The 18,169-nt window shown below is 35.5% G+C and overlaps 4 protein-coding genes across 5 annotated transcripts; all 4 read right to left on the bottom strand.

The window, feature by feature from the left end:
- Nucleotides 1-407: 407 nt before the first annotated feature.
- On the bottom strand, nt 408-1,730 carry LOC137711929 (loganic acid O-methyltransferase-like). Its single transcript, XM_068451084.1, has 3 exons — nt 1,629-1,730; nt 835-1,482; nt 408-746 (listed from the first exon to the last, which is right to left on the bottom strand). The coding sequence occupies exons 1-3, from the start codon at nt 1,722-1,724 to the stop codon at nt 408-410; spliced, it is 1,083 nt and encodes a 360-aa protein (XP_068307185.1). The 5' UTR covers nt 1,725-1,730.
- A 1,282-nt stretch (nt 1,731-3,012) lies between these two features.
- Nucleotides 3,013-4,431, bottom strand: LOC137711893 (loganic acid O-methyltransferase-like). The gene is made up of 3 exons (XM_068451050.1): nt 4,327-4,431; nt 3,521-4,177; nt 3,013-3,430 (listed from the first exon to the last, which is right to left on the bottom strand). Exons 1-3 carry the CDS (start codon nt 4,420-4,422, stop codon nt 3,092-3,094), a joined length of 1,092 nt encoding a protein of 363 aa, XP_068307151.1. The 5' UTR covers nt 4,423-4,431; the 3' UTR covers nt 3,013-3,091.
- Nucleotides 4,432-7,754: 3,323 nt separating this feature from the next.
- Nucleotides 7,755-8,260, bottom strand: LOC137712429 (loganic acid O-methyltransferase-like). The gene is made up of 2 exons (XM_068451505.1): nt 8,189-8,260; nt 7,755-8,081 (listed from the first exon to the last, which is right to left on the bottom strand). Exons 1-2 carry the CDS (start codon nt 8,258-8,260, stop codon nt 7,755-7,757), a joined length of 399 nt encoding a protein of 132 aa, XP_068307606.1.
- A 2,885-nt stretch (nt 8,261-11,145) lies between these two features.
- On the bottom strand, nt 11,146-17,701 carry LOC137712707 (uncharacterized). Of its 2 annotated transcripts, none has more exons than XM_068451840.1 (19): nt 17,579-17,701; nt 17,029-17,070; nt 16,845-16,913; nt 16,268-16,324; nt 16,019-16,114; nt 15,749-15,860; nt 15,367-15,412; nt 15,153-15,224; nt 14,973-15,035; nt 14,717-14,871; nt 14,537-14,601; nt 13,753-13,903; nt 13,202-13,307; nt 12,964-13,099; nt 12,356-12,420; nt 12,039-12,203; nt 11,852-11,924; nt 11,678-11,763; nt 11,146-11,409 (listed from the first exon to the last, which is right to left on the bottom strand). In XM_068451840.1, exons 1-18 carry the CDS (start codon nt 17,580-17,582, stop codon nt 11,696-11,698), a joined length of 1,545 nt encoding a protein of 514 aa, XP_068307941.1. In that variant the 5' UTR covers nt 17,583-17,701; the 3' UTR covers nt 11,146-11,409; nt 11,678-11,695. The 2 variants fall into 2 exon arrangements, with proteins under 2 accessions (XP_068307941.1, XP_068307942.1); XM_068451841.1 differs by having other exon boundaries at nt 16,845-16,916; nt 17,579-17,686.
- Between the last annotated feature and the right edge of the window lie 468 nt (nt 17,702-18,169).

Here is an 18,169-nt window from a genome sequence, read left to right on the forward strand (position 1 = left end):
GCGCCTCTGAAAGTATAAAGTTGGCTGATGCTGGATAATTTCGGAATTAGTGAAGTATGATACAAACACAATTAAATGCAAAATTAATAGACAATTGTAATGATGCAGTGTAAGACAAATTGGAAGGCTAGCTTAATATGATACAATGCATTATATGTGAATTAAGGTTTTCAAACAGATTATAATAATAACACATTCTGCAGGCTAGAGAGTATCTCTATCCTGCAGTGAACTTTCGGTTACAATGGGAATCCAACATTTCCATCTCGTCTTCCAAAGCCACTTGAGCTAAGACTCGTACAGAGGTTTTATTCCACTTAGTCGTATAAAAAAGAAAATTAACATAACAATGAAGCAAATGAAATTTGACATCTTCATGAGTACTGAGACATCATGTTCGCATCATTTTACTTGCGCTTAAGCACGGCTAGAAAGACGATTGCAGTTTCAGTCGCCGACGCAATGATAGAGGGTTGCTCTTCAAGTTTCTTGAGATACGAGTCAAAGAGCTCGTCTAAGATTTCTTCTCCGAATTGCTGCTTGATGACTTCCTCAAAAGCAGCTCTCGCGTGAGATACAAAGAGTTGGATTGGAGAGACAGTGGGAGGAATCGGAGTGTGAGGTACTGTTTCCAACTTCTTTAAACTAAAATATTCATTTCTTTCTACAGCAGCTTCCAGTTCTTGGTGAGTCATGAAATACACAGGAATGTTAAATGTATCTACTTTATCTTCACTGACTACTCCCTGCGCAAAGGAAAAACAAATCGAAGCCGTAAACAAAATTTCTTGCGTAATTGAACGCAAAACGAGAAATAGAAAGGCCATTGCTCACCTTCCTAGCCATGTCCATGAGGCAAGACCCTATAAGTTGAAAGCTCACATTTCCCAGAGAGTCAGAATGAGAAATAGTATTGGGCCGGCCTGGAATGACGAGTACCATCATTCCTCCGTCTGCAATCTCTTGTGCCCTGGCATTCAGAAAGCACTCCATGTCCTCAGCATGTTGAGCTTCGTAAGCCCTTACGACTTCATCAGGGGAGTCTGAGTAATGAATTCGTCCCTTGTTCCATGCTGGACTATTTTTGTCCACCACCTCTTTTGGCACTCTAGAAAGCCACTGAAGGGCAAAAGTTGAATGAAAAAAATGAATAGACGTACTAGGAAATAGACGACCATAGAAAGAACCAGGCACTCCGGCAGCGTAGTATCGCCTGGTCTGCGGGAGGGATTTGAAGAGCCTGTTAAAATCATTCAGAGTATGATCGTTAAAGTAGACCTGAAATTCAGGGATCTGCGAATTCAGCTCTTGGCTCTGAAACTTGAATTCCACAGCTTCGATTATGTTCTCAACTGAGATAAATGTGTTTGGCCCGACAGAGCAACCCAAATCAGCAATGTAAAAGGTGTTAGAAGATAACAAGTCGAGCTTTTCTGCAACTGCCTTGCTTAAAAGTTCTTTGGTAGCATCCACCGTTCCTTTCTGCAAGGATTTACAAAATACAAAATCATTGTTCGAGTTACCGGTTGTGCCTTAGTTTGTCCTGAATTTCATATACAAAGAGATCAAGGACTTCGATAAAAGTGAGCACTACAAAATAAGAAACTTTGAAATGAATTCATATAAACCTGCAAAGTTGAGTTGTTGGCATAGCTGTTGGGGCCATCTCCACCTTTCATTGGATACTCTTCGGAGAACTTACTTGTTTCCTCGACTGTAGCCATCTCTCTCTTTCTCTATGTTTCTCTGTTGTGTATGTCATGTATTGTATCATGGGGGGTCATTATTCTTATATCTGCATTTCGGCCGTTCCTACTCTACTACTTGACGCTATGAAAAGACAAAGTAAAACAATTAAAATTTAGGAAACGTGAAAGCACTGGAAAGTAAGACAAACTGGTGGTCTTTTTCTGATTGTTGAGAAAGTCTTTGTTTGTCCTTCTCCCTTGTCTCACTCCTTCGCCCCCTTCCTATTCGCTTGATTTCTTCCATCTTTGATAGTCCTTCTACGTATGTCTGACTTTTACATTCAAAGATGCTGTATGCACCCCCGTATCCAAAATGCTGCTGCTAAACTAGTCCATGTCGAAACTAAAATATTGCCCAGCGCGGGGCTTTCTATGTTATATAGCTGCCTATAGTTCTTGGATTATTAGATATATGTACATTTGGGAACGTTACATTAATTGTTGGTAAAGTAAAAGGTCTCTACTTTTTCCAAACCAATGATGCAGAAAACTTTGGTAGGTCAAGGATTAGCAAGATATGAACAACCATGGGGTGGCCCACTGATTGGGAACAAATTTCAAGTCCGTATTTCACATAGCACGTTCTGGGTTTGATTCATGGTGCTAGTGAATCACATGATGGTGGTCTAGAGAGGCTAAAATGTCTATGTGAGTCTTCCCGGCCCCCGAAAAGGTGGATTGCTGCGACAAAACCACCCATTGGTCCACGAGGGTAGAGGTGTCTCATTAATAATGTAGAGTTTACATTCTACAAAGGTTCAAGCATTGTCATTATTAATAAGTTCTAATAATGGTTTTTTTTTATAGTTGAGGATGCTTTTGCCCTCGGCCAATGTGGGATTCTAGGAGGTTTATTCTGATATTAACACGTGTAGCGTTGTAATTGGTCTCCTGGTTGGAAAGAAACTCTTGTGCATCGGCAAGGGGCCTCAACATGAATCTTCTAATGCACCCTTGAAAGTATAAAGTTAATTGGTGTTGGATAATTTCAGAATTAGTGAAGTACGGTATAAACACAATTAATAGCCAATTGTAATGATGCAGTGTAAGACCAATTAGAAGGCTAGCTTAATATGATACAATGCATTATATGTGAATTAAGGTTTTCAAACCGATTAAAATAATAACACATTCTGCAGGCTAGAGAGTATCTCTCTCCTGCAGTGAATTTTAGGTTACAAGGGGAATCCAACATTTCCATCTCGTCTTCCCAAGCCACTTGAGCTAAGACTTGTACAGAGGTTTTGTTCCACTTAGTCGTATAAAAAACACTAACATAACAATGAAGCAAATGAAATTTGACAACATCTTCATGAGTACTGAGACATCATGCTCGCATCATTTTACTTGCGCTTAAGCACGGCAAGAAAGATGATTGCAGTTTCAGTCCCTGACGCAATGATGGAGGGTTGCTCTTCAAGTTTCTTGAGATACGAGTCAAAGAGCTCATCTAAGATTTCTTCTCCGAATTGCTGCTTGACGATTCCCTCAAAGCCAGCTCTCATGTGAGATACAACAAGTTGGATTGGAGAGACAGTGGGAGGAACCGGAGTGTGAGGTATTGTTTCCAACTTCTTTAAACTAAAATGTTTATTTCTTTCTACAGCAGCTTCCAGTTCTTGGGGAGTCATGGCATACACAGGAATGTTAAATGTATCTACTTTCTCTTCACTTACTAATCCCTGCGCAAAGGAAAAACACATGGACGTCATATAAACAAAATTTCTTGTGTAATTGAACGCAAAGCGAGAAATAGAAATACCATTGCTCACCTTCCTAGCCATGTCCATGAGGCAAGACCCTATAAGTTGAAAGCTCACATTTCCCACAGATTCAGAATGAGGGAGAGTATTGGGTCTGCCTGGAATGACGAGTACCATCATTCCTCCGTCTGCAATCTCTTGTGCCCTGGCATTCAGAAAGCACTCCATGTCCTCAGCATGTTGAGCTTCGTGAGCCCTTACGACTTCATCAGTGGAGTTTGAGTAATGGATTCGTCCTTTGTTCCATGCTGGACTGTTTTTGTCCGCCACCTCTTTTGGTACTCTAGAAAGCCACTGAAGGGCAAAAGTTGAATAAAAAAAATGAATAGAAGCATTAGGAAATAACCGACCGTAGAAAGAACCAGGCACGCCCGCAGCATAGTATCGCCTGGCCTGCGGGAGGGATTTGAAGAGCCTGTTAAAATCATTTAGAGTATGATCATTAAAGAAGACTTGAAATTCAGGGATCTGTGAATTCAGCCCATGGCTCTGAAACTTGAATTCCACAGCTTCGAGTATGTTTTCAACCGCTATAAATGTGTTTGGCCCGACAGAGCAACCCAAATCAGCAATGTAAAAGGTGTTCGAAGATAACAAGACATTTACGTCGAGCTCTTCTGCAACTGCCTTGCTTAAAAGTTCTTTGGCAGCATCCACAGTTCCTTTCTGCAAGGACAATATACAAAATACAAAACCATTGTTTGAGTTACCGATTGTTCCTTAGTTTGTCCTGAACGTCGTATACAAAGAGATCAAGGACTTCGATAAAAGTGAGCAATACAAAATAAGAAATTTTGAAATGAATTCATATAAACCTGCAAAGTTGAGTTGTTGGCATAGCTGTTGGGGCCATCTCCCCCTTTCATTGGATACGCTTCGGAGAACTTACTGGTGTCCTGGACTGCATCCATCTCTTTCCTTCTCTTTGTTTCTTTGCTTTGTATGTCATGTATTGTATCATGAGGATCATTATTCTTATATCTGCACTTCGGTCGTTCCTACTCTACTACCTGACGCTATCAAAAGACAAAGTAAAACAATTAAATTTAGTAAACGCGAAAAGCATTGGAAAGTAAGACAAACTGGTGGTCTTTTTCTGATTGTATAGAAAGTCTTTGTTTGTCTTTCTCCCTTGTCTCCTTCGCCCCCTCCCTATTTGCTTGATTCCTTCCGTCTTTGATCGTCCTTCTCCATATGTCTGACTTTTACATTCAAAGATGCTGTCTGCATTCCCATACCCAAAATGCTGCTCCTAAACTTCTCCATGTCGAAACTAAAAGATTGCACAGCGACGGGGCTTTCTAGCTGCCTATAGTTCTTGGATTATAAGGTATATGTATATTTGGGATATTAATTGTTGGTGGATTGAAGGGTCTCTATCTTCTTCAAACCAATGATGCAGAAAACTTTGGTAGATCAAAGATTAGCAAGATATGGGTTCTCCAATCATTTCTGTGGAAATAACTCCACCAAATACACATAACACGAAGAGGAATACTTAAAAAGAAAGTAAGGATTATGATGGCCTTGTCGTTGCTTCAAACTTCAAAGGACAAATTAAACATATTAAGGTCCGTTTGGTAACCATGTCAAATTTTACTTTTTAAAAAATAAAAAACTAAAATCGAAATTGTTATCAAACGTTTCCAAATATTTATGGATAAACGTTGATAAATTTTTACCTATGAATATGACAGAACTAATGATATAAAGTTTGCTAGAAGCCGCTGGTAGTTAGGGTGGAACTTAAGTAATTAAAATGTACAGCGGCTAAGGAGAGTTGTTGGAGAAGCTGTATTCTCCATCCCCGGCGATCATTGCATGGCCTTCACACGAACGATGTCCAAACGTCCTACGTAATATGCTTATCTTTTCAATTATATATATATTGGAAACTTTATTCTAATTCTTAACAAAGATGACTTTTAAAATAAAACTATGAGTAAGATCAAAACCTAATTTTAGTCTCTTGATACATTAATCACCTCATTTATGTATCCAGGGTTCTTCCTAATTTTAATGTATTAATTATATTTCCTTATCATTTTCATTTTCATTTCATTCATCATAATATATTTTGTTGTAAACATTTAGATAAACTAATTTTTGTTATACAATATATTTCAATATACTTTGTCTTCCTCATTTGGGTACATTAATTTATTTAATATATTTTGTTATATCAATTTCGGTACACATATTTAGATACATTAATTCAATATAATACATTTCAATGTATACATTTCGATGCGTACATTTTGGTACATTAATTCAAGATGATACATTTCAGTACAAATATTTCGGTACTAACATTTGGGTACATTAATTGGGTCTTCAAGTTTGTAGAATGTTAAATAAAATTAATAAATTAAAAAACTGTTTTTTGGTCAAAAAATAAATTAAAATGTGTAAATTAACAAAATTCAAATATTTTAATGGAAGACATTGAATAAAATACATATTAATTAATTTGAATTAAGGACACATCAAGAAACTATACATTTCAGTACAAATATTTCGGTACTAACATTTGGGTACATTAATTGGGTCTTCAAGTTTGTAGAATGTTAAATAAAATTAATAAATTAAAAAACTGTTTTTTGGTCAAAAAATAAATTAAAATGTGTAAATTAACAAAATTCAAATATTTTAATGGAAGACATTGAATAAAATACATATTAATTAATTTGAATTAAGGACACAACAAGAAACTATAATTAATAAGTAATCTAATACTAAATTTTTATTAAATTTCAAACTTTTTCATAGGTTAAAGTTAAAAGGACCCTTATATATAAAAAGCACTAAAAATTGATGGCCTGTTCTGAAGACAGCAGTGCCATTTTTGTTTGACCAACCGTAATATTTAACGTGTCCTTTTTGTTTGACCAGAATTGATGGTAAGTTTCTCGGTTTTGCAGGACTTAGATTCTCTCCGGAAATCTTCGGGAATCCAGAAATCAATTAATAACAACTGTTCATTAAAAATTGTGTGATCATAATTGAATTTTTTTATTTTCAACATTAAATCAGCGTTGTTTTGCGTGAAAAAATTTTAAAAAAAAAAAATTGTAACCTCAAGGTTTTTGATGAATGGTTGTTATTAATTGATCTCTTAATTTTGCAATACATAGAGGGTTGTTAGGGATTTGCAGATCGGGTCTATGTCAGCCAGAATAAGGTACAGCTCCATTGTGTCGTGAGATTTTATTTGCAAGTATATAGTTTGACTCATTTTTAGTCGAACTAAAAATTTTTACAACGAAAATGCGTTATGTAAATTGAGTAAACGGTGATTAATAGTCAATGGATGGAAACAAGACTTTGTTAATTAATGATGCCATTTCCCAAGTCCGACTCCGGCCAACATAAGAAAATTTAGAACATTATTCTTAGCACTTGAGATTCCAAGTTCGGTTCCTCCCTCCCTCACTATCACTTGTCTAAAAAAGGGGAAACAAATAGAGCAAAATGAAAAAGAGGTATATTAGCATTAACTCTACTCTAAGGGCTAGTTTGAGATTGTAATGCTTCTAAAAATAGCAACACTTCAAAAAATTTGAAACATCAAATGTGTTTGGTAAAACAAACAAAAAAAAATGTTTTTTTTTTTTTTAAATTGCTTCAATAACGGTAAAACCATGCTTCTAAAAAAGTGTGTTTTTTCCAAATCATTGTGAACAACACCAATTTAATGAAATTTTGAAATGACAAGTATATATCTGCATATTTTACAAGATTATAATCTTTGCCCTTGCATTATTCTCTTAATTTGAAACATTAAATGTCTTTGGTAAAACAAACAAACAAAAAAGTGTTTTTTTTTTAAATTGCTTCAATAACAGTAAAACCATACTTCTAAAAAATTGTGTTTTTTCCAAATCATAGTGAACAACGCCAATTTAATGAAATTTTGAAATGACAAGTATATTTCTGCATATTTTACATGATTACAATCTTTGCTCATGCATCATTCTCTTTGACAATTTTTATTTTTTTCTCACATTCAATACCATATTATTTTTTTTTTTAGTCATTTAACATATTCACAACGGTTTTATATAAAAATTTACCAAACACCCAAATACTTTTTTTTTTTTTTTTTGGTTCAAAGCACTTTTACAAAAAAGGTGTATCAAATATTGAACAACTTTATTTTACAACTGAATATTCTCACAGCAAAGTGTAAATAGTTTTTTTTTTTAAGTACAGCAATACCAAACTAGTACTAAGTTGTATCTTTTCAATACGATGAAGCCCCTGAGAAGTATTGCCTATCTGGGGAAAGATTGGCGAAAAGAGTGTTGAAATCGTTCGAAACATGATCGTTGAAGTAGACATGGAATTCGGGGAGCGAAGAAGATTGGCCTTCGATCTGGAATTTTTGTGTCACGGTGTCCATGATGTTTTTGACTGCGATGAATGTGTTGGGACCAACAGAACAACCTAGATCAGCAATCGAAAATGACGAGTTTGAAACAGCATTTCCTTGAGACAGATGATTTTCGATTTGTAGGTTTTCAAGTATGGCCTCAAAAAGCATTCCCTCGGCCGTATCAGCTGCCTTCCGCTGCGCAGTAAATTAACAATTAAAGCCTGATTAATAGTATCAGGTTTATTTGGTGTTTGGGGGCGGGTTTGGCGTGGGGTGGGGTGTGTCTGAAGAAGAATTTGTACCTGTGAACCGGAATTTTTCCCGTAGCTGTATTGGCCGTCTCCTCCTGTCATAGGAAACGATTCTTGATCCATTTCTGTCTGAAAATTTCAAGAAATTATCTAGCAACTGCTTACATGTATATGCTTTAGGGAAACAACAAATTGCAATCTCATTCTATTTATTAACTACTAGTTAATTAGAGTCAAGCATGTCATCTTTGGAGGGCGATGCAGTGGTAGTTATAAGAATATTATTAATAGTTTAAACAGTATTAGTATTGGTGGAGTGGAGATGCGATCTAGTATCTATATATATAGTTTATTAAAATACATTATTCAAACATGCCAAATGGTAAATTAAGGTGCATGTGGAGTTGTTAGCTTAGCCGCCGTTGGGGGCATCTCCTCTACCCCTCTCTCTAGGTCTGTCTGTTTTGGGGAAGGTGCATGCGGAAATAACATGTTGTAACGTCGGGCTCAATATTGTATATGTTGCCTGCTGCTTCCATACTAGTCAATAGTTAATGGACGGCAAGTAGTCTTTTATTACAGCGGTAAAAATATGTTAAGTTTTTGCATGACAGAGTAGGTTCGAATCATGTTAATAAATAATCTAACATCTAATTTAACAAAATCTATCACTTAGCAAAAAAAACAAAAAATAATAATAATCAATGAATGGAAAGAAGACTTTGTTAACAAAAATGGTTTTTTTTTTTTTTTGGGTACACAAAATTCTATGTTTACTATATATTTGTACTATTATTTGTAGGAAAACTAATGAACAAAACTTTAAATCTTTGCATTTTAATAAAGAAATTGTCTACTAAATTTATTAATGATAAGGACAAAAGAATAAAAAAAAACATAAAAAACACAACTTGATGGGCGCGCATACCCTCTTCCACTCTTTTTCCTCCCGTTGTCAGCTATCATTAAGAGATTTTTTTTTTTTTTTTTTTTTTTTTTAGAATAAGAAAAAGACTTCAAATTGAATTACATTTCCCAGTTTTATTTTTGTGGTTGTTTTCCAATAGTAGTCAAGATTATGAGAGATTTTTCAATGTGCCCAGAACATGGGGTGGTACACCACGTTTCTTTATACAAGTGGTGAGATTCTTGTGTTAAAAATTTCACAACATAAAAAATAAATGTGTTACGGGTACAAAGAAAAATTTCTCCAAGATGACACCCAAGTTAAAGAAATTGGATGGAGCGCTACATTTTATTATTGTAGATATGTAAAAAATGTGAGGGAATTTTAATTTGGTAATTGAAAACAACTTTTAAAATATAATTACTGAGAACATAATGTTCTCAAGATTTTGATCTAAACAATCACTTTTGGGTTTATCGTTTTCAGTGCAATAGGTGCTTTTATAGGACCAAAAAGGTTCAATGTTTCAAACCTTATGAAATTGAATCAAGAATTAGACATTATTTATAAAACTTGACCAATAAGTAGACACTATTTATGAAACTAGACCAATAAACAGACACTATTTATAAAACTGGACGAATAAATAGACACTATTTATGAAACTGGACCAATAGATAAACCCTATTTATGAAACGAAACCAAAAATTATGCACTATTTCTAAAACTAAACCAATAAACGGAAACTAATTGTGAAACTGGACCAAGAACTAGACAATATTTATAAAACATGACCAAGAACTAAGCATTATTTATGAGAGTGGATAAATAACTAGACACTATTTATAAAACTCGACTAACAAATAAACATTATTTATGAAACTGTACTAGCTACTATACACTATTTATGAAACCGAACCGATAACTAGACACTATTTATGAAACATGACAAAAAACAATGCACTATTTATGAAACTGGACCAATAAATAGTGTAGCACCGTTCAGTTTTATAAATAGTGTTCAGTTTTATAAACAGTGTATGTGATTGAGGCACAAATCCCGCGAGTCAGGTCTTTTTTATTTTAATTTTTTTTAATTGTGTCTATCTCATTAAAATTTAAGTTCTTTGATCATTTTTTTATTAAAATTTAAGGGTTTTTCATTAAATAAAGTTATAGCATGGTTCTTGGTTAAAATAAACTTAGCCCCAAACTCTTTTTATAAAAGCTCCCTCATTGTATTATTATAATAGAGATGAGACCTACATGGGTGGATGGATCCTACTTCTATTAAAGAAATTATACAAATCATAGTACAAACGGTAAATATAGAACTACTCCTTTGTTAAAGTCAAAAGATGTGGTTCAAGTGCAAACAAATCAAGTCCTCTCGTCACATGTTCTTAAAAAATTTGGAAATCAAAGTTACCAACATATCGATCACATCGACAATCATAAGATTGAAATATCAACATATGATATAGTAACATTAAAAAAATGTTGTTAGACTTACGACAGATCTATTATCATGAGAATGAAGATCCTTTCCGGATCCTTTTTGTGAGGATCACGGAGATCCTCAAATCGTGTTCTTTATCGATATTAACTCCCAAGTCCACCTCCAACATCAGGAAACTTAAGAACAAAATAAAAAAAGCTACAGGACAGGCATAAACCATAGCACGCCATTTTATTTTCTTTGTTCATTCAACAAGATTTCCAAAGATCCACGGTTCGGGTGCGTCTGTTAGCCTCTTACAACCACAAGAACAAAAGAGAGTGGATTCACCATCCCAAACTACTCTGAAAATAATCAGAGGAAAACTTGCGCAGAGTTACGGTTATGACAACTCTCACGCTGCATTGGGTGAGGTCAAAAATACATACAAAAAATAGCTTAAATTAATTCACTTCTCCGTCGGAATCCAACAATGTTCCGTACCGTAAGAGACCGCTCTCCGATTATACCTGTCGGAAAAAAACGATTTGTTTCTCGCATTCATTTAAACCAGAACGAAATAGACTGAACTTACGGAGTTAGTACAAAGAAGGAAAAAAAAAATCCACCAATCATAAGAAACATTAACAAAACGAACCGATCAATCAGAATTTTAATCGATCTATTAACCCGATAATGGGTGGCTCGATTCAATACTACTTTACACTCTTAAAATATGAAAAATGTCGCCGTACCCTGCAAAAGCTCACTCCAGAGTACATGAGCATCCAGCAGCACTATACGACTGCGTAAATCTACGAACTATATTAACCCGCTATCAGAGTCCATTCATTTTGCTTTGTAGGTGATGCTGCGCTGACTTCAAACTCATCAAGCTGCCACGCAGTCCGTCCTACTGACCCAGCTCTGCCAATCAACAAGAATTGGGTTATCATGGGATCGGAAAATCCAAAGTACAGAAGTATTGAGTAAGCGTTGGATGCAGATGCAAATGCAAACGCAAACGCAACTCATAGTAAAGACCTTTAATATATAGGCACCTTACACTATTTAGGTAGTTAGATGCGAACAAAATTTTAAAATTTAGAGCCGAGTAAATGTCAGCAACTAACCAATACGCAGAAGAGGAAACAGAGAGAATGTATGTAGGAAAATAGCATTCGAAAAGCCTTACCCTCAAGACCAAAATTGTTTAAGCACTTGATCTGTTGCGGTAATTTGTTGGTTGATCAATCACTTTTCCAACCGCAATAGTTTTTCCTGCAGAACGTAGAAATAACCTTTACTACAACATGCCAAAAACATCCTGGGTGTATGAACAGAATGGCGAAGGCAAGGTATATAGTACCTTCGGTACGAAGAGTAAACCTCCCAAGTTGTGGAAAGTCTGCAAACTTCTCAATGCATATCATGTTACCGACCTGCAGGAGCACATGAGCACAGGGTAAGTGAACCAGGTGCGACAACAATGTTTAAAATTTACTACCTCTCTTCTTTTTGAGGGGGGTTAATAACAAAAGTATAATGATACAAACCTGAATCTTGCACACAACAACGGCACCATTCTTGACAAAACGAATATGCTTTTTCATAGGTTTCTTCGTCTTCGGATCCATTTGACTTACAAGCTCAATAATCTCACATTCTTCAACAACCGAGTGAATATGCAGGACAGCTTTATAGCCAGCCGTCAAGATTGCCTGAAAAGAAGTATATGGAGGGCTCCAGATAAATACATGCACATGTTCATCAACCAAGATCATAAGACAGGGAGAGAGAGAGAGAGAGAGAGAGAGAGAGAGAGAGAGAGAGAGAGAGAGAGAGAGAGAGAGAGAGAGAGAGAGATTCAAACATTGTCCAGCAGTTCAAGGATCTGCAACTGGGCAAAAAATTCTGTTACAGCAGGTATTGGATTTGCTGCATTAACAAAAAAAAAAGTATATTAAGAGCAAACATATACGAAGTAAACATTGGGGACAACATAAAGGGGAGAAGAGAGGAGGGAGGGCGGGAAAGAAAGAAAATAATACAATAACTGATTTTATGAAACTAAAATTAACCAAAAACAGTTTCAAATAGTTTTCAATTTTCTTTATTTTAATTCTACACGTCTTCGCTCCTCTTATCCTCACTTCTCTCTATATCATCTCTTTCCCTTCTCCATTTTTCTTACATCTCTTCAGTTAAAAATAAATAAAAGCCAACTAGCTATTCTTTAGTGATGCTTTGGATTCCAATGTCGCTAGACGTTCCAAGTTCGAATCCCCCACCCCCCAACTGATAAATAAGTAAGATAAATAGTGAGAATTTCTATAAACAAATAAAGATACGTGCTCAAACCTTAAAGGGAAAAAACAAATATGCAGCAGTAATGCAATTTTTTACTTTTAAGGAATAAAATACTAGAAAACTCTAAGAATGGACAAAGAATCTGGTGAAATGCCATGAAATAGAACTTACCAACACTCGACAAGACAAAGCCTGACAATATATCTTCATCCTCAATGCCCGATAATCTAACCCGTAGATTTTCACCTGGGCCCGCACGTTTCACCCTATCATCATCAATGTATAGAGCAACAGCCTTCACTGGAACCTGCAAAAGAATGTGTTGAATTGTATTTTTTTAGTATAAAATCTTTATAGAAAAAAGGTAAAATTATAGAGGAAATAATATTTAAAAGGAACCAGAAGGAACCTTATTTGGCATGATAACCAACGAATCCCCTTCACGCACTGACCCAGATTCCACTTTGCCCATAACAACTGTTCCCATGTCCTTGAATCTGTCTATGATAGGCATCCTACAGAAAGGAATTCAGAGGATTAAAGAAAATTAGAGATAATACATTAACCATAAATCACCAATTCCTGTCACAGTTTACTAAATCACTAGGAAGCCATTGATCCCCCACCTCATCCTCCACCCTCCGTATATTTTCATGAGGTGCCATTGCCAATGACCGTAATACCATTTCCAAACAAAGATATTGTAAAGAAATTAGAGTACAAGCCACTCCCCACACTACAAACTGACAATATAATGCTTCCTACCTCAGTGCATTAAGAAGTACCTGTTGAAAACTTTCAAGGGAAGAAAAATATGCAAATATAATAGAAAATGCCTCCTCAATTAGTAAAAAATAGTATATGTACATCAATCAGACTTCTTCAAAGAAAAAAGATAGTTTCAAATACAGATGCTTACTTAAGACGTTTGAAGGCAAGGTTAAAAAACAGACCACGTACCTGAATGAACCTTTAGGATCTCGTAGAGGAATTTCAATAGAATCAAGGACTTCGAAAAGGCAGGGACCATCCCACCACGAACATACACTTTTATCCACTCTGGTTTTTATATTTGAACCAATCAGGCCAGACATAGGCAGAAATTGCACATCTGCAGAAGCAAAGTGCAAATCAATAACATCCTATGTCAACACACATAATACAAACCAGTGCCTCAAACTACCATTACTATCTGTTCAGATAGAAAAGAAATAGAATCAAAATGAAAGAAGAAATCCACTAACATAACATTTACTTCTGTGACAGAAAGGTATCACAAGCACAAATAAGAGAAACAATAGCATAAAACCATGATCAACTATACCATACTTTAATGTACTGACTCGAGCATAGATATTTTCATTGAAATAAAAGTTTCCATTTTTGTTTTCTCCAATCTCATAAATATGAGCAAGTTTTTGCAGGCCGCAGGAGTTGCCTATTCCTCAACTCTTCCCCAATTTTCCTCATAATATCAAACAAAGGTGATGCCTGTTAGTCCCCTTTTTCAATCCTTCTATCGAACATAGGGTCATCATAGTTTGAGAATAGTAAAATGATTGTGGCCTATTCCCCACAGTATAAGTTACAACTTAAATTAGAAATCCAGCATAATTACTAAGTCAATGGCATTAACCCAAACCAAGAGAAAAATTGAAAGAAAGATATGACTTCCCAAATACCAAAACCATAAAATAACATATCTATAAGTTTCTGAAGAAATAATTATCATGTACGGACGTACCTTTTTTCACATTGTAGCCTGATGCTTTAAGGAATGGCACCATCTTTGACCCAATTTCATCATACCTGAAGAAATTATGAAATTAAAAACATAAGAAATCACTAATCAATAGGGCCAGGGGCACATACAAGAGAGGGAGGGTGTTAGATCCGAAAAATCACTCTAAAAGATGTAAAGTACCTTTCTTTTGACCAGTTCACAGTAGGATCATCCATTTTATTCACAACAACAAGCAACTTAGACACACCCAACGTCTTAGCAAGTTGAACGTGTTCACGGGTCTGCCCACCCCTCTCATACCCAGTTTCAAATTCTCCTTTCCGAGCAGAAATTACCTAAACAGAAAGACAAAGGAGAAAAGCGAGAGGCTATTAAATATACAAAATTTACCTTTGCTGGGTTGAAGCAGTAATTAAGCATCACGAATGTAACTCACCAGTACTCCTACATCAGCTTGAGATGCACCACTGATCATATTTGGAACATAACTTTTGTGGCCCTGTTAATAAACATGCACTACTCAGAATCACCCGAAAAAAGCAAGCCAAACCATATTGTCCAAGAAAATGAAAAATGTGAAGTCTTGTTGTGATTCGTGAAAAAGAAATTAACTCACGGGTGCATCCAAGATTGTAAATCTTGATGTTTCGGTTTCAAAGTGGGCCCGCCCAACTTCAACTGTTTTACCCTGCAATAAGATTCCCAAAAACAAATAATTAGAGCCCAAATAAGCTGTTCCTTTGACAAAACTAGCTGTTGTAAGCATCATTAGTTAGCATTTGACAATGACTTAAAGATTGACAATAACATTGCAACGTATCAAACCATACCTTCTCTCTCTCTTCTTCATTGGTATCCATAATATATGCCATATACCTAGCAGATATGACATAACCATAGTCAATGGGGAGTGATCCAAACACAAAAAGTTCATGCAGCATATGTAAGGTCCATTTTTGCATCAGATGATATGTTAATGCAGTTTTGAACTATAAAATTTTGCCACTGAATGACACATTAAGAAAACCAAGACAAGGAATGTAAGATAACATTATGAGATACTACCAAAGATCTGTACTAACATTGTGGAATTGTTAACTAGTTATCAGCATATGTCAGATAAAGTCAAAAGTTACTGATATTTTGAGGGAAGATGAGGATCTTGGGGACAAGGGGCTAGGACACAATAAGATAGCACTAGGATATGCTCACCAGCTTTCCCTACTTTTGTCCTTTGCTTCTTTTTCATATTTTTGGATCGTACGATCATCAACCTGACCACTAAGGAAAAGAATTTGGCCTCCTGTTGTGGATTTTCCAGCATCTGCAACCAAGACAGGACACGTTATTAAGCCCCGTTTGGGTTTACACCACAAAATGGAACTTTAATAGCAACGGGCAAGTGTATGGTTCTAAGTTAAGAAGGCAGGACAATAATCGAAATTGTTAGATAAAGCAACCTTGTGATAAAAATTAACTTACCAACATGGCCAATAAAAACAACATTCAAGTGCCTCTTCCTATCTAATTCAATGTCATCATGTTCTTCTTCAGGCTCTGGGATTTCCTTCGCTTTCCCTGCATATTCAGTCCAAACATTAATCTCCCAGAAGAATATTAGAATAGAATTTGGTATGGAAAATTACAAGTGATGCAGTATGAGTTATTGTTTAAGAAAAAAAGGCACAAAATAACAGACAAAAACAAATACGGACTCAGCTTCAATAGTACCTTTATGCTCAACTACAACTGACTGATCAGACTGCGTATGAATCTCTTCCCTGGGATCTGAAATTGCTCCAATATTTGGAGGGTAAAACAGAGTTAATCTTCTACATCAATCTCCCACCAAGCCAAAGTACTAGGCAAAAGCATCTAGAAATCACATGCCCTACTTCCCATCAAAAGGATCCCGTACAAGATGGAAAACCAAAGTAGAAAATTACAGAAAGGAATAAAACTTATGTCTGCATATCAAGTTAATTGCATCAAATAAGTAGCGCTAACAAGATGTGATGTGGGTAATCAAAAGCAATAGGAAAATTAAACAAGCACTGTCAATCATGCTACCATGTCTTTAAGTATATATAACCAGACACTGAAAGTGATTTTGTAGCCGCCAATTTTCATTTTGAATGGTACTCTAGGTTCCGTAGTATTACTCCTTAGTCATTTTAACCAGTTACTGGAAGCATTTAATGATAAGCGTATCACATGTTAATAAAGCACAATCAAAATATGCCCTCTCAACCCAGAACTCTACTCAACAAAACAATAACATAATATTGAAATCGAAGATACTACCAACCTTCCTCCATCTTACTCTCGTTCTCTACTTCCGGCATTGCTTCGTCTGGTTTAACAACCCCATTATCTTCTGCTACATTTTAACCAAACCATCGGCTCAGCGATTAAAAACTTACCATCGCACAGCCATCATTATCATTTATCTTAACCAAAACAAATAAATTCAAATTCCGTTTTAGAGTTACCTTCCGAATCAAGCTGTAACGATCGGATTTCCTCCTCGATATCTACGATTTACAGAAGTTTGAATCAAATCTCAAAAATCAGCCTCGTTAATTTCGAATAATTCATAGCAAATAAGCGCCATGCACTAAACTTTATCCCAAACTCCTTCACTCAAATTACCAGAAACAAGCAAAATCCAAACAGATAAAAAAAAAACAATTGCATTAACAAATTCATTCGGTGTAATTTATTTATTTTATTTCAGCATCCAACTACCGAAGCTAAACCAATCCTAAACATAATTAAATACTAAAAAAACTGATAAATTCGAATAAAAATAAACTAAATTTCCGAACTTCGCAAACTCCTGACAAACTGGAATACAAGCAAAATAGATTCAGATCAGAACTCATAAATCGCCGGGATCTACCGGAGCTCAATCGCCGAACAAAATCAATCTCCACAAATTAAACATTAAAAAGATAGGAGATTGAAAATTCGAGAAATCAAGAACCGAGATTTCTATAAACAGATGATTAGATTAGGGGATTAGGGTTTAGAGTTGTGTACCCATGGATGGCGAGGGTTTCTGTGAGATTCTGTAGCGACCAGCTAGGGTTTTGATGCGAAGCGAGCGAGGAAGAAAGGGGAGTGATAAAATGCGAACACTTGTACTTAGTGTACCGATATTAATGTCTTCGTGTGTGGGGATTTATATGGGTGGTGCTGCTATATACACAATTTTTACTCGTCACACGTCGGTTCAACTTTTAATTGTTGAATCAAATGGATTAAACAATACTAATATTTAATTTGTTGAATTAAATGAATTAAGAAAATCAATATTAAGAAAGTAACAAGAATTTGTCAGAAGTAAAAACACGTGTTAATAGTACTATCCATTTATATAGGTTGGTTTTTGCTTACAGTTTGGTCTGCAATTTAAGCGATATTTGAATTAACTAATCTAACATGGTCATACGGGTATTTTTCTTCTTTTTATGGTTGGAGAGGTATTTGAACTTAGAGAAAATTATAGTAATGATCAATTAACTAAAAATCGATGATCATTGATCTTTTAATTCACTAGAATGTGCAGCATGGTTATTTTTATCAACTCCATCAGAATTCTGTCAAAATAACTCATATTGGAATGATCAT

Source organism: Pyrus communis, chromosome 13 (genome assembly GCF_963583255.1).
Source record: "Pyrus communis chromosome 13, drPyrComm1.1, whole genome shotgun sequence".
Taxonomy (NCBI): Eukaryota; Viridiplantae; Streptophyta; class Magnoliopsida; order Rosales; family Rosaceae; genus Pyrus; species Pyrus communis.